Source organism: Geotrypetes seraphini, chromosome 6 (genome assembly GCF_902459505.1).
Source record: "Geotrypetes seraphini chromosome 6, aGeoSer1.1, whole genome shotgun sequence".
Classification (NCBI taxonomy): domain Eukaryota; kingdom Metazoa; phylum Chordata; class Amphibia; order Gymnophiona; family Dermophiidae; genus Geotrypetes; species Geotrypetes seraphini.
Genome location: NC_047089.1, coordinates 120,794,646 through 120,818,880, shown reverse-complemented (window position 1 = coordinate 120,818,880; position 24,235 = coordinate 120,794,646). Strand labels below are relative to the sequence as shown.

General features: G+C 46.3%; 1 protein-coding gene across 5 annotated transcripts in view; it reads right to left on the bottom strand.

The window, feature by feature from the left end:
* LOC117363217 (DNA repair protein complementing XP-G cells-like) overlaps window positions 1-24,235 on the bottom strand; it is a 650,515-nt gene that overhangs the window by 233,673 nt on the left and 392,607 nt on the right. For all 5 annotated transcript variants that reach the window (XM_033950644.1, XM_033950648.1, XM_033950643.1 and 2 more), the window contains one exon: window positions 22,490-23,413. In XM_033950644.1, coding sequence (XP_033806535.1) covers window positions 22,490-23,413 — 924 coding nt within the window. The remainder of the gene's footprint in view (window positions 1-22,489; window positions 23,414-24,235) is intronic.

The following is a 24,235-nucleotide window of genomic DNA, read 5'->3' as shown; positions in this document are numbered from 1 at the left end:
CCGCCCCCCCCCCCCGCCCCCCCCTTGGTACGCCACTGCATAGGGGGGTCACACCTGGACAGGAAAAGAGAACCAACCACTGGGCTAGACTGTTCTAAGCCTCTGCCGTCCAGGGGAATGGGCATGCAATGGATCCTGCTGCAGACTCCAGTGGGAAATAAGTGTGTCTTGCAGTGGGCGTAGCCGAGTCTTGGCACAACGAGTCACATCTATGGTCGCAACCATGGAGCTACTTCTACACCTTGCACCAGTCCTCGTAGTCCATTTAGAATTAAGGCCAGAATTGCATTTCTTCTCGTATTTTCCTTGACAAGTTGTTCCAGGAAGCAATCCAGACAACAAATATTCCAGAAACCAGACATATTCCAGACAACAAATATGTCAGAAGGAGCCCACCTGTCCACACCCCCTCCAACATTGATCAGAAAGAGCAATCCCAAAGGAAAATAGTTTCACTGGTGTCAAATACCAGCGATAATAAAGTGATAGGCAAAGAAAAAAGGCTTCGAAAACATCTACCCCACTCCTTATCATCAAAGACTCTCCCATGCACTACGATAAATGTCCTCTGGAGCTTCCTGCAGTAATAAAGCCTGATACAAGCGAGAAATCTCTCCCCGTCCAATCCATTTCCTCAAAGCTACTTCCAATTTAGTTTCCCCCAATATCAAGTCCCAATATGCCTGTTGATGCAAAAAAAGTGTGCAAGAGCCCATATTCATCCTGTGGCTGAGCAAAGGGAAGCAAAACACCATCCTGCCAGAGTTGACCAACTGTGCACAGCCCTGCTCGGACCCATCGATACCGGATAGGGTCCTCTCCCCCTGGTACAAAGCCCTCTAATAGACTGATAGGTGACAATGCAAAATGTCTATGCTCCAGGAACATTTTTCACTTCAGCTGGTACCAAGTACAGTGGTACCTTGTATTACAAGCATAATCCATTCCAGGAGCATGCTCGTAATCCAAAATGCTCGTTTATCAAAGCGAGTTTCCCCATAGGAAATAATGGAAACTCGCTTTGATGCATTCCCCCCCCCCGGAGAACCGGCATTGCTCCCCTCGAAGGCCTCCCCTGCGATCCGGCACCCCCCCAGCCACGATCCGGCACCCCCCCCCGCCACGATCCAGAACCCCCCCAATGCAATTGGGCACCCCCCCAACACGATCGGGCACCCCCCCGACAGGATTGGGCACCCCCCCCCGCCGCTTCTTACCCTCATCTGGGCACCTCAAAGATCGGCCTCCTCGACTGCTGGGCCTTGAGCATCTGAGCATGCTCAAGGCCCGCGAGTTCACGTTCTGAGCAGATGCTCAAGGCCCAGCAGACGAGGAGGCCGATATTCGGGGTGCCCAGATGAGGGTAAGAAGCGGCGGGGGGGTGCCCGATCATGTTGGGGGGTGCCAGATCATGTCGGGAGGGGGTGCCGGATCATGTCAGGGGGGTGCCGGATCGTGTCGGGGAGGTGCCGGATCGTGTCAGGGGGGGGGGGGTGCCGGATCGTGTCGGGGGGTGCCGGATCGTGGCGGAGGGGGGGGGTGCCGGGTTGCGGGGGGGGAGAGTGTGCTCATAAATCGAGCCATGCTCGGTTTCTGAGGTACCGATTTTGCAAATGTTTTGCTCGTCTTGCAAAACACCCGCAAACCGGTGCACTCGTAAACCGAGGTACCACTGTATTTAAGATCACGCTCAAAAAAGGATTATCCACCTTCAAATGTGACTGCAAGATGAAAACCGGAGCCCAAAGGAGATGTCACATAAGCATGCCGGTTCCAAATGCATCCAGACACGATCCTCAAACCCAATCCACTTCCTGTAATAAAGCCGCCTGATAATAAAGGTGGAAATTGGGAACTCCCATCCCTCCCCGCAGTTTACGCTGATATAGAAGCGCTCGCCATACTCACGGAGGTTTACGTTTCCAAATGTAAGTGAACACTTTAAGATTCAATGTGCCAAAATACTCCATTGGTATCGCTATAGGTAAAGCCATAAAAAGAAATAAAAACTTGGCGGAAGTAACATCATTTTAACGGCTGCTATTTGGTCCATCCACCCTATTGTCATACCTTCCCATCTATCCAATTCTTGGAAAAGTCGCTGCTGCAATGGAGGAAAGTTGACCACAAAGAACAAATCAGGGCAAGCCATCAGCTGCACCCCCAAATACTTGAGAGATCTCCGCGCCCAATGGAAGGCAAACTGACCCTGGAGCTGTTGTATCTGTGCCGATGGGAGATTAATATTAAGAATTTCGGATTTGTCCACGTTCACCCGAAAACCGGAAACACGCCCATAATCTTCCAAAGCCTGAATTAAATGTTGCAATGAATCCCTGGGTTCCTGCAGAAACAAAAGAACATCATCCGCAAAGAGCAAAATCTTTTAAGACTGGTTGCCCACTTCCAACCCCTGAATATGTTCATGTTGCCAAATCAAACATGCAAAAGGTTCCATGGCCAAGGCAAACAGAAGGGTGATAAGGGGCAATCCTGCCGTGCTCCCCAACCTAATTCAACTGGGTCCATTAAAAACCCATTGATCTTAAAGCTGGATAAGGGAGCCCTATACAACAAATGAAGCCAGGAGAGAAACTTTGCATCAAACCCTATTTTGAACAAGACACCAAACAGAAAGCACCATTGCACCGGATCAAAAGCTTTCTCAGCATCCAGGGAGAGTAGAATCACTGAGATCTTATGATGCTTCGCATGCCAAATCAAATGCAGGGCAGTTTTTTTTTGTTTTTTTTAATATCATATTTATTAGACAGTCAAAACCATGTATTGTATGCAAAATATGCAAAACATCAAATAACAAAAAAAACATTGTTAGTGGGCAGAAATAGTTTACATAGACAACAATTGCATTGATGGTACAAAGACATGGTTCACACGTGCCCATTTTCTACTAAATAATGAAATATAGAGAAAAATAGGAATCCCCAAACGATTCACCACACACAATCATACAAACCAACAGCCAAACCCACAGACAGTCCACCACTCACACACATCCATTCAGGTTCAAAGCAAACATTGCTCACGATGATCGAGGCTCACCACAGCTGTCAACAGAGAGGCATAATATGAAAAGGAAAAACAGAACACAGAAGATCTAATGTTCAATCTACAATCAAGGACCCAAACCCTCCATGTCAGGAAAACAAAAATCATGGAGGTGCGGGGGCAGGAGAGAAAACAGCCAAAAAACGTTCCCATAGAGCACAGTAAGCAATCCACACAGGTTGAGATCTGGAGGAATAAGAGTCAAGTTCAAATCTGGCTTGCATCTTCATTCTGGCAAGCCATAAACTGAAGGCAGGGGCTTCTGCAGTGGACCACTGCTGCAGTATAAGTGTTTTGCCCAAAAGAACAGCATGCAGGATAAATTTCTGAGCCAGGAAGTCCATACCCTGTTGAATTAAGTCCTGTACGTCCCCTAGCAGAAGCGCTACACAATTCCAAACAAAAGTGCATTGAAGTACCTGTTCAAGGCAGTGATGTACCCGGCCCCAGATCGTAAGAGCTTGACATTCAAGTTTCAAGTTTATTATTATTAGGATTTTATATACCGCCTATCAAGGTTATCTAAGCGGTTTTTACAATCAGGTACTCAAGCATTTTCCCTCTCTGTCCCGGTGGGCTCACAATCTATCTAACGTACCTGGAGCTATGGAGGATTAAGTGACTTGCCCAGGGTCACAAGGAGCAGCGTGGGTTTTGAACCCACAACCCCAGGGTGCTGAGGCTGTAGATCCAACCACTGCGCCACACACTCCATTCAAAAAAGGTATGAAGAAATGTACCTGGAGTTGTGTTACAACGGATGCAAAGAACATCAGCCCACAAGTGCATGCGTACCCCATGAGTTCTGGTTATGTACGCCCTATGGAGAATCTTAAACTGTGTCTCCTGGAGAGATACTGCTTTTACCAATATGTAAATATTCTGAAAAAACAAATGCAGGTCCTGTACGGTAACAGTTCTACCCAGCTCAGAGGACCAATCCCTGGCAAGTGGCACCAAAACCAACTCGGGCTGATGGTCTCGGCAGGCAGAGTACCAGCGAGAAATAGTATTCATGGAAGATGGAGTCTCCAGAAAAATGTTGTCAAGGGATCCACTCTCCCAACGGCCAGCACAACGAGCAATCTGTGAGGTAATATAATGCTGAAGCTGTAAATATGTATGTATGTGAAGGGAGGGGAGACCCCAGTGTGTATGGACCTGAGAAAATGAAGGAAAGATCCCCCCCCCCAATGTCCAAAACTGTCCCCACAGTGGTATCCCTTTCTCCTCTGTCGGACAGACCCCATAGCGGGTCATACCAGGAGGAAAATCAGGATTACGAAGAAGAGAAAGAAAAGGGGAGAAACCGGGCAACCGGTTCTGTTTCTTACGCCACCATACCCAAGCCTTCCGAAACGAAAAGAGAAAAGGGAGGAAAGACGAAGAAAAGGAAGAAGAGGGGGTGCCAGAACTCCCTCCAGAACAACCATGGAGAAATGAGGAAAAGGAGATGGGGGTACAGCAGGTTTCCAAGAGACTGGTAGGTGGAGAAAGAGAGCGGGAATCAGATGCCAAATGTGAGTGTATCCATCGAAATAAAGCTGCCACATTGTACGCACGTTGGTCAGGGACGTTTAGGCCACCATGCTGCTTGGCTCGAAGAAGTTTGGAAAAACTAATTCTGGGCGCCCTATCTCGCCAAATAAAAGATCTAATAGTAGTGAGATATGAGCGTTCATCGGAGGAGGACACCCAAACAGGAATGGTCTGAAGAGGATATAATAATTTAGGGAAGAGCACCATCTTGACCAATGCAACCCTACCCATAAGGGACAATGGCAAGGCACGCCATCGATGGCACAGATTTTTAATCTTACCAAGCGCGGTAGTGATGTTAGCTGTATATAAGCGCTTGGGATCACAATACAACATGATTCCCAGGTATTTAAGTTTCCCAGGGGCCACTCCTACACCCAAGGTCTCCGTCCAACGTGGTGTACCCGATGTCCCAAGCAGGAGAGACTCCGTCTTTTCAAAATTTATCTTAAGGCCCGAAAAACGCCCATATAGTTGTATAAGTGTCATAAGATGTGGCATATTAGTGTCCGCATGTTTAATGTAAAGAAGCATGTCGTCCGCAAATAGACTAATGCGGAATTCGTGGGACCCCACACGAAGACCATCAAGGCACGAGTCTTAAGAACATAAGAACATAAGAACATAAGCAGTGCCTCTGCCGGTCAGACCATAGGTCCATCCTGCCCAGCAGTCCGCTCCCGCGGCGGCCCAAACAGGTCACGACCTGTCTGAATCACTAGAAGGGGCTCCCTTGCCACCTTGGTATCTCGTTTAAGTCCTGCCTTCCTATCGAAGTCCTAGCCCTCCAGTCTTGCGCATGCACGACCTGGTTGGTTTATGCTCATTACCTGGTTAACATTCTATACTTGTGTTACATCCCAGCTCCTCCCTCAGTATCCCACGATCCCTTTATCCGTCAGGAATCCGTCCAATCCCTGTTTGAATCCCTGGACCGTACTCTGCTTGATCACTTCCTCTGGTAGTGCATTCCAAGTGTCCACGACCCTCTGGGTGAAAAAAAACTTCCTTGCATTTGTTTTGAACCTATCTCCCTTCAGTTTCTCAGAATGCCCCCTTGTATTTGCTGTCCCCTTTAGTCTGAAGAATCTGTCCCTATCCACCCTCTCTATGCCCCTCATGATCTTGAAGGTCTCTATCATATCTCCCCTGAGCCTCCTTTTCTCCAGAGAGAAGAGCCCCAGCCTTTCCAGCCTCTCGGCGTATGAGCAGTGTTCCAGCCCTCTTACCATTCTCGTTGCTCTCCTTTGGACTCTCTCAAGTACCGCCATGTCCTTCTTGAGGTGTGGCGACCAATACTGAACGCAGTATTCCAGATGCGGACGCACCATCGCTCGATACAATGGCATGATGACTTCCCGTGTTCTGGTTGTTATGCCCTTCTTTATGATGCCCAGCATCCTGTTGGCTTTTTTCGAGGCTGCTGCGCACTGTGCAGATGGCTTCAGTGATGCATCCACCAACACACCCAAGTCTCTCTCGAGTCTGCTGTCTCCCAACAATACCCCCCCCAATTTGTAGCTGAACAACGAGTTCTTTTTCCCTATATGCATGACCTTGCATTTGTCCACGTTGAAGCGCATTTGCCATTTGTTTGCCCAGTCTTCCAGCTTGTCCAGGTCCCTTTGTAGGTCCTCACACTCCTCCCTGGTCCTAACTCTGCCGCACAGTTTGGTATCGTCTGCGAATTTTATAACCTCACACTTTGCCTCCTTTTCCAGGTCATTTATGAATATGTTAAAAAGCAATGGCCCCAGCACCGATCCCTGTGGCACACCGCTCATGACTCCCCGCCAGTCAGAAAATTGACCCTTTACTCCAACCCTCTGCAGTCTACCCGACAACCAGTGTTTGATCCATCTGTGCACATCCCCTCCCACCCCGTGGTTCCACAGCTTCTTAAGTAGCCTTTCATGTGGCACCTTGTCGAAAGCCTTCTGAAAATCGAGGTAAATGATGTCTATGGGCTCCCCATTGTCCACCCGACTGCTTATTCCCTCAAAGAAGTACAGAAGGTTCGTTAGACACGACCTTCCCTTGCAGAATCCAAGGGCTCCAAGGATAGCAAGAAGAGGAGAGGGGATAACGGGCAGCCTTGACGGGTACCCCGACCCAAGGGAAAAGAGGCAGACAACTCCCCATTCACCAAAAGCTGCGAAGACGGTCGGTTATAAAGAGCCGCTACCCACCGCACAAAGTCACCATTGATGCCAAACCGCCCCATGACCCAAAAAAGATGCTCCCATGAGACCATATCGAATGCCTTCTCAACGTCGAGGCTGGCAATAAGGGCCCTGTACCCCGGTGCATGAGAGGCCTGCAAAACCGATAAAACTTTCAAAAGATTCAGAGAGGCGTGTCGGCCGGGAACAAAACCGACCTGATCTTCGTGAATCAGCTCCGGCAGAAAAGTATTAAGACGCGCCGCCAGTATACTACCTAGAATTTTAACATCTTGGTTGAGAAGAGATATTGGTCGATATGAGCCCAATTGGTCCTGTGGTCGGCCTGGCTTGGGTAGGAGGATAACATGTGCTTGATTATGTGTATCCCCAGGTGGAAGATCGGTCAGTAGACCGGTGTAGTAGGATTGCAAAGCCGGCAAAACAGTAGGGGGCAACAATTTGTAAAATTCCGGTCCCATGCCATCAGGGCCCGGTGTCTTTGCAAAGGTGAGTTTACCAATATCTACCTGGAGTTCCAGTCCCGAGATAGGGGAGTTCAATGTGCACCTCTGCTCCTCCGATAGGGACGGCAGAGGAAGGTTCTTGAAAAAGTCCTCTCGGGCCTGGGAGTCAGCCGGGGATGCCGTATAGAGATCCCTATAAAAACGGACAAAGTGAGCCGAAATATCTTTGGGGTTAGTGTGAAGTCGGCCCGTTTTGTCTTTAATACCGGTGATGACATGTTTGGCCTTGGGTGGTCTAACCAGGTTTGCTAACATACGTCCCGTTTTGTTACCCCAGGCGTGCAGTCGATATTTGTAAAAATATATGCTGCGCTGGGCTCGTGCATCAAGAAGGTGATTGATCTTATCTTTCAATTGTTTCAAAGAGGCCCTGATCGAAGGATTAAGTTGGGAAATGTGTACCCGATGAAGCTCCTGCAGTTCCCGCGTGAGAGCGAGGAGTTCGCCCTCTCGGCGCCTCTTCAGAGCGGAAGAGTATGCCAAAATGTGACCTCGCATAACAGACTTTGCAGCCTCCCAGTAAACGACTGGTCCCACATCTAAAACAGAGTTTGTGAGGAGAAAATCCTCCCACTTTTTGGAAAAAAATTCATGAAAATTTTTATCGGTGTATAATTGTGGAGACATACGCCATATGCGTTCACCGGAGGACTGCAAAAACTGAAGAGTGATATTAATTAATGAATGGTCAGATAAAGTCGGAGCAAGCATGGCGGCTGAAGCAAATTTAGGAAACCAAAGTTCGGAAATAAGAAAATAATCGAGACGAGAGTAGGACAGATGAGGGTGGGAGTAGAAAGAAAAATCATGCTCTTCGGGGTGGAGAGTCCTCCAAACATCCAGCAAGCCCAATTCCCTCATGAGGTAGTTCACGCCCCTATTGAAATGTTCCTTAGGGGCATCTCTCACTGGTTGACAATCTAGAGCTGGATTTGCAGTCACGTTGAAATCACCCCATAACACAAGTAAGCTAGAGGTATGAGGGGCCAGAATGGTGACCAAGTGAGAAAAAAAAAACATGCGAATAAGTGTTAGGGGCATAGACATTACATAAAACAGTGGACTGACCCCATAATTCTCCCACTAGCAAAATGTATCTCCCCTCGGGGTCTGAGACCTGTTGCAGGATAGTGAACGGTATTCGTTTATGTATGAGGATAGCCACCCCACGCTGTCGGGAGCTGTAAGAAGCAAAGCCAATCTGTCCCACCCAATCCCGCTTCAGTTTACGATGTTCCTCATCTGTGAAGTGTGTTTCCTGAAGAAACGCTACGTCCGTTCGCTCCCTTCGGAGGTATGCAAGAAGTTTGGCACGTTTAATGGGAGAGTGGATCCCGTCCACATTGAGAGATGTTACAGTCAAAGATGACATAGCATTACATATGTAGTAGCAATTTCAGAGCTTGCAAGTACGTACAGAGACACGGAGCGGGGGACGTCCCAGCCATATCCCCCCTCCACATATGTATGACAGCAGTACACAAATACACAATAGGATCGAATACGTGAGCCCTACATCCAAAATTACAAATCGCAAGCAGCCCCCAAACATACATACTCATGCAAACCCCCCATACATTCCCCTCCCCACATACAAGCCAAACCCCCCTCACCCCAGAACCATACAATCTTCCCAGAGCACCAACAGGAAGTAGGAAAGAAATAAAGAAAAGCAAATATCAAAGATCAGATAACAGATAACAAATAACAACAGCCCCAGGCCATGCCCCGCACATAATGTAAAAGCAAAGCCAGCAAACCCAAGAGTAAAAAAGAACTAAAAATAGCTTCATGTCAGCAGTTAAATAAAGAGAAACATATGAGGAAAGATTGGCAGCATATCCTCAGCCAAAAAAAAAAAAAAAAGGGTTGCAGGGATAAAAGGACACGGAAAAAACACACTCCTAAAGCCCTGCCAGCAAACGGGGCAGCCACCACATAGGGCAGCCACCTGGACAAACTCTATCTCAGGCTGAGGAGCTGAAATCAAGACCAACTGTAGCCAGCCATCACGCACTCAACTATGGCGGCTCAAAGAGAAACACATGCGGCCATGCCGCCAAGTAGAAATCCAAGCCCCCATCACAGGAGTTCAGGTAGGTACAGAGTCAAGGTGTACAGGTGCTGGCAATTGTAGAACGAACTGCTCCAGCTCTCTTGGTGTCTCCAAATAGTGAACTTTATTGTTATAGAAAACCCGAGCCCGGGCTGGATAGAGGAGGGATACTCGGATGTTACGGCGATACAAGGTGTTGCAGTGTGGTGCCATCGCTTTACGCCGGGAGGAAACTAGGGGGGAAAAATCTTGGAAGATCAAGATTTTGCGGCCATCGTAGATAAAATCCACCCCTTTGCGGTAATGAGCTAGGATCCGTTCCTTAACTGCAAAATTGAGGAACCGGGCGAACACAGGACGCGGTCGAGTTTCATCATCCTTTCTTTGGCCCATGCGGTGCGCCCGCTCGATTTGGATAGGCAGGCCCGGATCCGGATGATCCAAAATCTGTAGCAACCAGCTCTCTAGGCACTTGCGGAGATCTACATCTCGAATAGATGCGGGAAACCCTATAAATCGCAGGTTCTTTCTCCTCCCTCGATTTTCATGGTCATCCACGCGTTCCTGCAGGGTTTTGTTAGAGGACTCCAGGGCACGCAGCCGTTCTTCAAAATTAGCAGCCTGATCTTCCTGGCGTGCTACACGATCCTCCACACGCTGCAAACGACCCGCATGAGAGTCCAAACTTTCTTTAATATCCTCCATAAATGTGTGTATTTTAGCGAGCTTGTCCTCCATCATCAAAGTCAAAGAGCGGGTGAGTTCTTGCACTGCGGCCTCCTGTAATGTAAACATGGGAACCTCGTGGCTTTCCGCCATTTTTGATTCCTGCTGCTTCACTTTGTCCCGAGTGCCGCGCTGCGGTTTAGCGGTCATTGCACGTACCAGGCACTCCAGGGAAGCGCTCCACTCAGTCAGCAAAGCAAAAGACGTACAAAGATATCGTTGAGAGCGGTGAAGCACTAAAAATATTGAGGGTATTGTGCAGATTTACATCAGCATGGCCCGGAGCTGTGGAGAGACACGTCCGTTCAAGTGCCCGGCATCACGTGACCCCGGGCAGTTTTAATGTTATCAAGGGCTTGGCACTACAAATAAAGCCCGCCTGATCAACCTGAGCCAGGATTTTGATGAAGATTTTATAGTCAGAATTCAATAGCGAAATGGGCCAATAAGAGCCACAATCCTCACTATTCTTACTCGGTTTCAACAACAATGTTACAGCCACCAAGCGCCAAGAAGCCGGTAAAATGGTTTCCTCTTCTAGAGCATTAAAGACCCGAACCAACACTGGGGCAACAATTCCCTGAAACCTCTTATAAAAAGCATTTGTAAAACCATCCATTCCCGGTGAGGAGCCCACCGGCAAAGCCTCAATCGCCTTCCAGACTTCCTCCAAAGTAATAGGTAGTGAAAGCTGGGAGGCCTCCCCACCAGTCAAAGAGGGTAGCTGTACCCTGTCAAGAAATCCCTCTATCTCTCCAGCTCGCAGATCGTCAGCCTGGTCAAAAAGAGATTGATAATACTCCCAAAACTCTCGCCCAATGTCCATGGACCCAGTAACGCAAAGTCCCTGTCCAGTTCGTATTGAGGGTATAAAGTTGCGAAAAACCCATTTTTTAAGTTTGGTGGCCAAGAGATGGCTCAATTTATTGCCAAATTCAAAATATGTTTGCTTAACCATCTGCAAAGCCCTCTGTATCTCTTCTAATTCCAAGGCCTTGAGCTTAATCCATAGTGCCTGCAACATTTCTCGCTCCTGCTACGTTAATTCCACAAGTTTCTCTTTCATTTCCATGGCATGGAATTCCCCTCGTAGCGACTGTTCTGCATCCTCCTTCACTCGGCGCTCACAGGCCGTCAGGCCTTTCACCCGCCCCTCAATTACTGTTTTAAAGGCTTCCCACAAGAGCCCTGGTTTAATTTCTCCAAGATCATTAAACTCTAAATATTCCATCATAGCTTTACCGAGCCATTCTACATTCGCAGGATCTAACAAGAGGCCATCCTGAAATCGCCATGGTGGATGCAGGCATCTTTCTCCACTCCGCTCTAAAATCAAGATCACTAGCGAATGATCAGATAGCGTACTGGACTCAATGTGACAGTGCTGCAGTCGAGATACTAACCCCGCTTCGCCCAGCCACAGATCTATCCTAGAGGAAGAATTATGGACGGAAGAAAAATAAGTATAATCCCGTACCGTTGGATTAGCTTTCCACCAAAGATCATACAGATCCCAATGATTTAAAAGGGCTCGTAAATTCTTCCTCTCCATCTTCCCATAGTGAACACCCGATGTGGAATTATCCACTAAGGGATCCAAGGTGAGACTGAAATCCCCACCAATCACTAACGTCCCCTCTACACAACTCTGGATCTGAGCCTCCAAGTGACTAAAAAAGAGGCCTTGACGTTCATTGGGAGCGTAGACATTGACCAATGTATACCAGTCCCCATCAATTTGGATCACCAGGATTAAATAGTGACCTTTCCTATCCCGAATGATGCGCTTGCACTCCATGTGTACTGCACTCACAATTAAAATCCCCACCCCTTTACTTTTCTTATCAGCTATGTTAGAAGCTAAATATACACCTGAGAAAAGAGGATTATGCAATAGATGTTCATGGTGCGGTCTAAGATGTGTCTCCTGTTAAAAAAGCACCTGGGGCGCAGGCGCTGAGCCTCCTGAAATAAGAGCTATTGCTTATTGGCCACATTTAGGACCTCTCACATTCAATGTGAGGAGCCTGAGCTCCGGAGCGGACATCAATCCCCACTAGCAACCCTTAGCTGCCCAGGACGCCAAAGAGCTCCACAGTCACCACCCTCAGTGGGCTCCCCATTCCACACCAGTCATCCAAAAACTTGAAGACTTCCCTTATTCTACACTCGCCCCGTCCTTCACCACCGCCCCCATCCCACAACCTCCCAGAAACCATACCTAGGCCTATCCCCTACCTACCGAAACACCAAGGTCCAAGGAAGAAGAAGGAGCTACCCTAGGCCCCCCTCACATAATACCAAATAATTCCAAAGTGCCCAACCACTTACAGAAATACCCCCAGCTCACTCCCCTGCACCAAAATCAAAGTAATTCAGTATCATCACATCCTAGAGCCAAACCCCAGCTTAAGTTCCCCCAAAGTAACCCCTCCCCCACTCACCAAACTCGCAAGGGTTCTCCCATGGCACTCCCTGACAACAGCCCCACCAGAAGAACCCCCCCCCTCAGCAAACAGAACCCAAAACATTGCAGAATCCCTCTTCCCACCAAACCCTGGTAGAAGAGATCAACAGGACCCCAGAAATAAACCGAACCACAGCAACCCCACATCTCTATGTCCCCATCAGAAACCCATAAGAGGGCCTCCAGAACCAGAAGAATCATGTCCAAAAGGAGGAGTGAAGAGTTTCAGGTTCCTGTACCTGAACTGGCCACTGCTCCCAGCAAATTCCTTGTGAGGCGACCACCTATCCGGGCCACCCATTGCTAGCGGGACTGCAAGGGACGTCCTCCTTCCACAGGCGCCTGTCCAGGCCGGTTGCACGACGGTGGTACCTCACCAGAGAATTGGACTGAAGGGAAAATCTGAGCTGCATCCTCCAATGTTCGAACTGTGCACAATCTCCCTTCCAGATAGAACAACAGCGCGAAAGGATGTCGCCAACGATATTTGATGTTACGCTCCCACAAATAGCAGTCTTAACTCTGCTCACCTCCTCAAGGTCACTGCAGCCAAATTTTGGTATAACTCAATGTCAAAGGTAACCAATTTCAGGTTAGGCTGTGCCTGCGCTGCTCGCATGACTGCCTCTTTGATTTTAAAGTCCGCAAAGCAGTCCATTATGTCACGGGGTTTATTCCCTCTTGGGGCCATCAAAGCTCTATGGGCCCGTTACAATTGAATAGCATCAGGAGCCATGACCACCGTATTTGTCGACAGAAGCATGCTGGCCACCTGCTGCATCACCCGCTCACTATTAGCATATTCCGCCAACTCCGGCACACCCCGAATCCGCAGGTTAGCACGTCGCCCATGGTTCTCCAAGTCTTCTAACTTATCTAGCACATAAGTATGGTGAACGAGTAGATCTTTAGTTTTGGTATCCAATTCCAGCAAATGCTCCTGGTGTTGCTCAAGGCCCTCCTCCATCTCGGCCATCGTGTCCCAACTCTGTAATCTCACCTCTCAGGTCTGTAGCCAGGGTCGACAGTTCTATTCTGACTGATTTGATGTCTGTATGAATTTCCTGTAGCATCAGCTTCAGTTCTGCCATAGGATCTGCTGCAGTGGGCCGCACCGCCTCCCCAGCTGCTATAGGAACTGCCTCCATCAGCCCCGCTCCACTCTCTCCTCTGCAGCCGCAATTTTGAGTGTGCCACCGACATTCGGGAGAAAAGCATTGTCTTACAGGGTTTTCTTCGACTGCCCCGCCATAAAAAAGGAGTTTGCCGCTCGACACTTTCTACTTGCTGGGTCCGATGCCTGCACTTCAGGGAGAGAAGCGCGTAACAATAGCACCAGGAAAGTGCTATTTAAAGTCGGGGCTTGCGGAGCTCACATCTCAGCCGACTATTCGCGTCAGAGATGTCAATTCCTCCCCTTACCAAGTTGTGTTTAATCTTTTTTTTTCTGTTCTGCATCAGTAACAAAAATCTCAAGCAAGAGTACAGGATGTCTGGGGCGGTACTTGGAGAGACCTCCCAGGAAAGGGATTTGGGAGTTCTGATTGACAAGTCGATGAAGCCGTCTACGCAATGTGTGGCGGCAAAAAGGGCGAACAGAATGCTAGGAATGATAAAGAAGGGGATCACAAACAGATCGGAGAAGGTTATCATGCCACTGTACTGGGCCATGGTGCGCCCTCACTTGGAGTACTGCGTACAGCACTGATTGCCGTACATGAAGAAGAACACGGTACTACTCAAAAGGGTCCAGAGAAGAAGGACACAGTACTACTCGAAAGGGTCCAGAGAAGAGCGACTAAGATGGTTAAGGGGTTGGAGGAGCTGCCGTACAGTGAAAGATTAGAGAAATTGGGCCTCTTCTCCCTCGAACAGAGGAGATTGAGAGGGGACATGATCAAAACATTCAAGATACTGAAGGGGATAGACTTAGTAGATAAGGACAGATTGTTCACCCTCTCCAAGGTAGGGAGAACGAGAGGGCACTCTCTAAATTTGAAAGGGGATAGATTCCATACAAACGGAAGGAAGTTCTTCTTCACCCAGAGAGTGGTGGAAAACTGGAACACTCTCGCGGAGGATGTCATAGGGGAAAACACCCTCCAAGGATTCAAGACAAAGTTAGACAAGTTCCTACTGAACAAGGACGAATGCTAGTTTCAGTTAGGGCACTGGTCATTGACCAAAACGGCCGCCGCGTGTGCGGACTGCCCAGCAGCGGCATCTCTTATGTTCTTAGAGTGAAAGGGGGTGTTTTTGAAGGAGTGGTTAAGGCGGGAGGGTAGGTGGGATGTGGGCCGACCTAGACTTCGTCGTCATAACCGAAAGTTTGACGAGACTGCCTTAGGTGACTTAGGTGATCTAAAAACAGGTTTAAGTGCGCAGAAGGTATCCAGAGTGACCAGATAACCACAGCAGGGACAAGGTACAGAACCCCACACACTCCCCTAGTGATCACTGACCCCTCCCCACCACCATAAAATTCAGAATAATAAAGTACATAGCTTCCTCCAGAACATCAGCACCTGGCATAGGAAAGCCCAGTAGAGCTCCACAGAGATGGCTTAAGTAGTCTGGGGGTGGGCTACTGAACCATACAGAGGAGGACCCAGGTCCATAAGCCACTCTAACTACTGCATTCATGGTGGAAAATATGAGCCCCCCCAACTCTAATGTACTGCCATACAGGTGATACCTGTAGCCATAAGGGCTTCTTGGATGGTAAACAGGTGGGTATAGTAGATTTTGGAAGTGTTTTGGTGGTCTCACCATGACCTGCAAGGCAGTTGTAGTGAGATGTTTATGTGGCACCCTTTTTGTGAAGTTCACAGCAGTGCCCTGCAAGGTGCCATGTTTGGGTGGCCAGTCCATCACTTTGCTGACCCCTCCCACATCCAAAAGGTCTTCTCTAGGCGTTTTGGGCTTGGACGAGTTTTTGGACGAGAATGGGGTATAGACGACTTAGCCGTCTGGACGATCAAACGGCCGGACATAGAAGTAGACGAGTCTCATGGAAAAAAAATTTTTAGGACGCATTTTTTAAAAATGGTCTTTGGACGCTGCCGACTCTGGATGACTAATGCTTTAGGCCCAAAACAGACTTAGATCTTTTTATTATTATGCCGTCCTATGTATATTGGTATTAGATCCCCAGTATGTGTCAAATTAGGATAGTTTCAAGTTTCAAGTTTATTAATATTTTGATATACCAATCATCACAAGTATCTGGTCGGTTTACAATAATAAAAGAGAAAAAATTAAAAAATTATAAAAAAGTTATATATAGAAAAGGGAGAAAATAAAAAAATATAAATGAAAAGAGGGGGGGATGAGGTCAAAACAAGACTTGATTACGAAGGGTATGAGACAAAAGGGAAGAAAAGGAAGGGGAAAGTTTTTAAATTACATTGTATAAATGAAAATAAAATGAGGGTCCTAATTGCTTTGCTTTTACCTTATTTAAAGTTCTTACACGATATTATGCAGTTGCTTTGATTTTACCTTATTTAAAGTTCTTACACGATATTATCCAGCTGCCAAGTTGCGCTCTATGCTAAGGATCGAGCCCAATGCTAAGTTTTCTCCTTACCTATATGCTAAGTCCCACCCTGGTTTCGCTAAGTTTGTCTAAGTTCTCTCCCTACCCAGTTGCTTAGTTCCTCCCTGGCTCCACTCTCTCTCGAAACTAACAGACATCAGTTGGGCATAGTTCTAAGCTTTACCCTGATTAGACGCCCAGTCCAGGTCCCGCACTAAACATTTTAGATATTAAAGTGCATCCACCGCTAAGGATTGGGCTCTATGCTAAGCTTCTTCCCGTTTAGATGCCAAGCTGCTTAGCTCTTCCTCCGATCAAGCTCTCCCAAAAATAATTAAAAAAACAAACAAAAAACTGACGCTTAAGTCACTCCTCTGTTCTTGTATTACTAGCCTCAATTAGATGCCAAGTTGCCCTCCTGTTTTAAACCATCTCTCAAAGGTTAAACTAGTCCCTAGCACTCCCCTGTGTTGACACCGAGCCTTTCCTCTTCTCCGAAACTACTCACATGCAAACTCATACTAGTCCTGCCTCCCAGCCCCCAAATGACTCCCCAACTCTCATCATGAAGCCACTTTCATGGCTCTTTCTCCTCCTGCTTTGCTCTTCTCCCAACACCACCCTCTGCTTGAAACCTCCTTCTCCCAACCTTCCCGACTCCTCAAATGTCAATAATATCTGCCCCGGCTTCAGAATCCCCATGCTGATATGCACCAGAAATCATCCCTCCAAAAAAACCCTGCGAAGAGTCAACCACGCCTTTTTAAAGCCTGTTTCCCCTGCCAATCTCCCCAACCTTGCCTCTGACTCTCTCACACCAGTCCCAACACTTTATTGCAACGCCAGATCCGCATGCAACAAGATTCAAATCTTGAAGGACCTACTCGAGGACTCTGACCCTTGATTCCTATGCATCACGGAATCATGGATTACAAAAGATGACCTATTTACACAAAATGAACTCTGCTCCCACGGCTACCAAGGCCTCTTCTCTCCCAGATCTAACCGAAAAGGAGGTGGCCTGGCACTTCTCTACAAATTATTCTTCGACGTCCAGCTCCTCCAAAAGGGCAGCCACACCTCACTAGAATATATGCTAGCCTCGGTCAATGATGAACTCCACCCTCATCCACTGGGTATCCTGCTTCTATATCGCCCACCTACCCCTTGGAACAAATCCTCTGAACTCGTCCTCAAGACCATATCAAACGCCTTCCTCAAATTTCAAAGATTACTGATCATTGGGGACATCAATCTCCACCTAGACGACATCACCAGCAAGGATACGATTGAATTTAATAGCTTCCTCACCTCTCTTGGTTCCCCCCCTTGCACCATCCCCAACTCATGAAAAGGGGCACACACTAGACCTCATTAGTTTACTCGATCTTACCGCTTACAAAACTTCAGCCGATGACACTCGATGGGAACATGTCCCCTGGTCCAACTACTTCTTAGGGGCCTTCTGTCTCCCCATTTTCATGTCGCATCTTGGGGTTCCACCCCGCCCCTCAAATTCCATTATCTTCCACAAAAAAATTACAAGCGATCTGTTCTGGACTAAATTTCTCAACCAATTCTCCTTTGCTCCTAAGCCTGCAGACTCAGAAACCAACTGGCATAACTGGGTCGCCCTCTCCGAGTCCACCTACCACTCCCTCGCCCCTCTTTCCACCAAAACCATCTCCTACTTCCGTAAAGCCCCTTGGTACCTCCCATATCACAGAGAACTAAAGCAGAAATGTCGAGCTCTGGTGTGCAAATGGAAAAAATCTAATTACCCTATAGATAGACAGTACTGGAGAGTCAATATTAAGTTTTATAATACAGCACTAAAAAAAGCAAGGAAGAACTTCTACGGTGACAAAATCTCCAAATCCAACAACCAGAGTAGTGCACTATTCAACATCTGGCGCTCCTTAACTTCCAAAAAAGACTCCACCTTGCTCCCCTCCTCTCCCTCAGCCGAAGTTCTAGCAAAATTCTTCAACGAAAAGGTCACTACCTTGAGATGCTTCTTCTCACCTGCAGTCTCCTACAACTCTCTGGTGCCCACCGACTCCAACCCTACCCTAACGGTCTCCAACCCTATCCCAGTTGACAGATCCTGGACTGCCTTTGAGCATGTATCCGAATCCCTCGTCTTTAAACTCTGCCTCAAACTGAAATCCTGCAACTGTTCCTTAGACCCATTCCCCTCCTACCTATTCGAGAAAATTCCCACACAGGCCATCTCATCTATTACCAAACTCATAAACTCCGCCCCACATTTGGGCCTTTTTTCCCCAGAAATGGGTCATATTGCCTTGACCTCACTACTGAAAAAATCCGACCTAGACCCCTCCACACCATCCAGCTATCGCCCAATAGCAAACATCCCTCTCCTAACCAAGATGCTTGAGTCCATCATATCTTCCCAACTCTCATCCTATTTAGAGAGATTCTCTATTCTCCTACCTTACCAATATGGCTTTCGTCCCATCTTCAGCACCGAATCCCTATTGACCTCCTTAATCTCTAAGGTTCAACAACTTCACTCTCGTAATAAGTTTGCCTTCCTCCTACAATTCGACCTTTCTGCTGCTTTTGACGTTGTCCACCATGATATTCTAATTTACCAACTCTCCGAGATAGGCATTAACTCCACAGCCTTTGACTGGTTCTCAAAATTCCTACGTTCCCGATTCTACACTGTCAACATGAATGGCACCTCATCCTACCCCTGGAAACCGATATGTGGAGTCCCGAAAGGCTCACCTCTATCTCCTATTCTTTTTAACATCTATATGTCCTCCCTAAAACTCCTCCATCTATCCCCCCTAGAAACAATTTACACTTATGCTGATGACATCCTTGTCCTCCTCGAGACCGATTCGAACCTCACTAACCTCTCAGTAACATATCCTCCAATCCTGGGCCCACACCGTGCAAATGAAACTGAACGAGTCCAAAACAAAACTACTTTGGCTCGGCCCAAAATTAGACCAACTATCCACCTCTATCCCACTGTCCTCTGGATCCACTCTGCAGCTTGAGTTCTCAAACAATGTTCTGGGCATCATCATTGATTCTACATTGTCCTTCAACGACCATAAGTTTCTGCTGAACAAAAACGCGCACTGGTAGGGCTAGTCTCAGTTAGGGTGTTGGTCTTAGACCAGAGGGCCACCGCGTGAGCGGACTGCTGGGCATGATGGATCACTGGTCTGACTCAGCAGTGGCAATTCTTATGTTCTTATGTACCTCAATTCCTTGGTAAAAAAAAATGTTTTTTCAGCCTTCACATGCTGAGGAAAGCAAGACCCTGTTTCCATCAAAAGCATTTTGCCGTCCATGTCCAATCCATCTTCCTCTCCAGACTGGATTATTGCAACTCTATCTACTTAAGCCTAACAAAGAAAAACCTTCATAGACTTCAGCAGATTCAGAATGCCGCGGCTAAGCTTATCTTCACAAAAAGTAAATTCGAAAAAGTCTCATCGCTCCTGTCCAAGCTTCACTGGCTTCCGATAATCTCCAGGGTCCACTTTAAATGCGCCTGTCTAACTTTCAAGATCCTACACGGCATCCTTCCTCCCTTTATTCCACTATCTTGGAACTCCTCAAATCCTAATACTACCAGACCCACCCAAAAATTAAAACTATCCTTCCCCTCATTAAAAGGCATTTCCCATGCAGGAAAGCTAGGGACATCCCTCCTCTTCAGATTCACTGAGCTCTGGAACAACCTTACCTCCCCTCTTCGGAATCTGAGCTCTCTCCAACTTTTCCATAAACATCTGAAAACCTGGCTATTCTCAAAAATGTAACACTTCCTCCCTCTTTGATATACTAAGCCCTCTAAATATTCTTCATTCTTTTGACCTTTAACCCTTCATTGGAGTTCCTTTCTTTCCAAGTTTATCCAAGTTTCCAAGTTTATTAAGTATTTTTGATTTATCGCCAATTCAAAATTCAAGGCGATGTACAAATAAATAAAAAATTTTTGGTAACACACTTACAATTATTAAATAAAAACAGACGATTATCTAAAATACAAATATAACATTACACTTAAAGGGTATTTCAACAAAATTAAAATGAAACAAACGGAAAATTATTTAATGGTTACATTCAGTATTAAAATCATTAGTTCAATTTTAAAATATTTAATTCAGGGGAAAAACAATAGGGAGGGAGACAAAGACAATTGACCTTTTAAATTAAAAAATGCGAAAAGAAAAATTAGTCATTAAAGGCATCTATATATAGAAAACTTTTAAGTTCGGACTTAAATTTTGCTAAGTTTTTTTCCTGTCTTAGGTACAGTGGAAGATTGTTCCAAGATTGAGGGGCTGTTATGGAAAAAATTGTGTTACACCTTGTGTTAATTACTTTTAGTGAAGGAATTACTAGTAGTTGCTGGTCTTGAGATCTAAGAGATCTAGAGGTAGTATAAGGTATTAAAAGTCTAAATATAAAGGCTGGAGTTTTGTGTTCTAAGGCTTTAAAGATGAGTAAACATTGTTTAAATATTATTCGATGTGCTACTGGTAGCCAGTGGGCTTTCTTAAGTAGGGGTGAGACATGATCAAATTTTTTGGCTTTATAAATTAATTTAACAGCGGCATTCTGGATTATTTGTAATCGCTTAAGTTCTTTCTGTGGTAAGCCTATAAGTAATGCATTACAGTAATCTAGTTTGGAGATTACAAGAGAATGAATTAAGATATTCAATGATTTTGTACATAAAAATTTTGATATCGATCGAATCTGGCGAAGTCTATAAAAAGTAGATCTTACGACTTGACTTATATGATCGTGAAAAGACAATTTATTGTCGAAGGTAACTCCAAGTATTTTGATATTAATTTCCCAATTCCTGTAAACCGTGCCGAGCTCTACGATTGTGGAGAGGTTGCGGTATACAAACCTAAGGTTTAATTTAGTTTAATTTAGGGGGAAGGATAAAACAAATGGAAAAAAAATCAGGTATTGCTTCCTAGAAGCGTTTTTATTTTCCTAGTTTTGTTTGGGGACTCAATTGGAGTTTTGATAAGTGTCTTTAAAGAGGAATGTCTTAAGGAGTGTTTTAAACTTGTTTAAGGAATTTTCAGAATGAGGGTTCGATGGCATTGCATTCCAAAGGGAAGGCATGACAACAGAGAAAATCATATTTTTAGTGTAATATATGTCCTTAATAGAAGGTACTGTTAGTAGATTCTGGTTAGTGGATCTGAGGGCCCTGGATGGGGTATTTGGAATAAGATATTTATCAAGAAAGGCAGGCTGATGAGATAAAAACTTGCATCAAGAATACCATTTTTCCATAATTACAGTACAAGTTATCTATTAACTGTTTATTATGTACTAGTCTTTAAGCCCGCTACATTAATGGGTGCTAGAATAGATGTATCTGTCTGTCTTTCTTTCTGTCTCTCTCCTTGGCCGCTGTCTATCTTTCTTTCTGTCTCTCTCTCTCTCCTTGACCGCTGTCTGTCTTGTCTTTCTGTCTCTCTCTCTCTCCTTGGCCGCTGTCTGTCTTGTCTTTCTGTCTATTTCTCTCGCTCTCTCTCTCTCCTTGGCCGCTGTCAGTGTGTCTTTCTGTCTGTCTGTCTCTCTCCTTGGCCGCTGTCTGTGTGTCTTTCTATCTCTTTCTCTCTCGTTGTCCGCTGTCTGCCTGTCTTTCTGTCTTTCTCACTCTCCTTGGCCGCTGTCTGTCTTTCTGTCTCTTTCTCTCCTTGGCCTCTGTCTGTGTGTCTTCCTGTCTCTTCCTTTCTCTCTCTCTTTCCTTGGCCACTGTCTGTGTCTGTCTGTCTCTTTCCATCCCTCTTCCCCTCCTGCAGCAGTGCCACCAGCGCAAATAAACAAATGCTCATCCTCGACCCACCCAACGAATAAATTCAGAGGTAGGGGATGTTGGTTCGCCGCCAGGCAGAGAGCTCGGCTCCTGCAAGCTGCAATGGTGCTCTGACCCAGAGGGGAGGGTGGAGGCAGAGGAGAAGGCCGTGAGACCAGGGAGCGGCAGTGGTTGTGGCCTTCCCTCCCCTAGCTCCGTAGCACGGTCGCTGCTGCCGCCTCCTTCTCTCCCCGATGTCAGCCCCGAACGTGCGCACGTGCTGTATCCTTTAACATTCTGCCAGCCACGGAGCCACAGACACACCGAGCCACGAAAACTGAAGTGTGCATGCGCGCTAAGGGAATTATTATAGCGGATGTAAATCTGTAACCTGTATTCTGAGCTCTTTGGGGAGAACAGGATAGAAAATGAATTAAATAAATAAAAATGTCAAAACTATATAATCGATGAAACAATCAATTGTCTCCTGTGCTGAATGTTGTAATATAAAAAGGAGAATGAAACTGAGCTGAATATGAACTAAATATAAACTAAAGAATGCAGACAACTGTAGAAAAGATACATACCATCTGAATCACTACTGGATTCATACTTCACTGCCATTTTACAGACTTCTGGTTCTCCTGGAAATAGATGATATTGCTTAAATGGCTCTTTTTTGGTCTGTGAAATTGTTTTCTGCACAAACTTAGAGTCTCCATTTCTGGTACACATATTGGTTGCTATGCAAATGTTACCCGAAGGAGGAGTATATATAAGGGAAGCTGTTGGGTTGCTTATGATGCCTGTATCTGTTAGTGCTTCACTAATAATGTTCTCTGATAAACTGTTCACATCATTGCCTGAAAGACAGCACTGGGTACTGTACAAATCTACTCTTTCTGATACTGGTAAATTTATATCTTGTGTCCTACATTTTTCACTGGGGACAATAATCATTTTTAATTCAGTATCTCTTTGGCATACTTCATCAATTTGTGTAAAATGCATATTTGATGAAAGAACACAGGGTTGGGGTTCTTGTACACATTTGATTTCCTGAGTCTCTTCATCTGAGCTGTTAAGAAGCATCTCCCTACTTGAATAATCTACGTTTGTTCCTTCACTAACTATTATTCTTTTAATGTTACAGTTATCATTTTCATTATTCTCATTCAAGGTTTGTTGAATGATTTGCAGAGTCTGGGGTGACACATTGCTATGAACTTCATTGGGCAGAGGGAAGGAACTGTCCACATTTAGAGAGTGTTTCATTTTTTTTTCCTCTGCCTCCTCTTCTGAGCTGTCTCCCAGCAAAGCTTCTTGGATAGCAAGCATAGTTCTGGGAGAAGGAGGGGTTGTGTCCATTTTGCTGTCTTTCTCATCTGAAAGCAGCTTTCCATCCACATTAATTTTGCTCACATTTTCAGTACATTTGGAATCCCCAAACAATCTGGAAGGAGGAGATATAGATGACATTTCCTCTGCATCAGCTTTCCTTGTTTTAACTCCTTCAAAAACAAAAGCAAAATGTTAATACAATTTTAACATTGCCATTTATAATATGATTGTGTGTCATCTTTCAATTTTTTAACAACTGCTGTTGTAAAACAAAACAAAATCTAATCTGTGCCTTGCTGTTTCAAATGCCTGGCCATACAGCTAGGTACAGGCAGTCCCCGGGTTAAGAACGTCCGACTTTTACATACGAACAGGGATTCTGCCTCTCCCTTCCTGTCCAAATGCGACCCTTCTCCTCCCTTCCATGTCCCAACATGCTCCTCGTTGTCTTTCCCTCCGATCTGCGGCTCAAATTTGTTGCCTCTCTCCCTCCCATGAGTGTTTACCTTCACTAGCTGGCTGCCTCCTCACAGTCACACTTCTTTTCTTAAAGCCACGAGCAGCAGCTTCTGCACGCAGCCAACTCGGAAGCCATACCTCTGATGTCAGCTTCTGGGTCAGCAATCGGCCGCATATAGGAAATGTGGCCGTGGCTTTGGGAAAAGAAGTGCAGCTGGGAGGAGGGAGCTGGCCAGAAGAGGTAAACACCTGCAGAAGGGAGGCATAAATTTGGGATGTAGAATGGAGGGAAGGATGATGAGGGTCGTGTTGGGACAGGAAGGGAGGAAGAAGGGGGCCATTGACACAGGAAGGGAGAAGCAGGATTGCATTGGGACACAGAAGGAAGGGAGGGAGAACAAATTTCAGACAAAAGATGGAAGGAAAGAAGAAAGGAGGGAGGAAGCATGAACTTGGGACACAGAATGGAGAGAGGGAGGAGAACGTGAACTTGGGACATAGGATAGAACAATGGAGGGAGTGAGGGAAAGAGA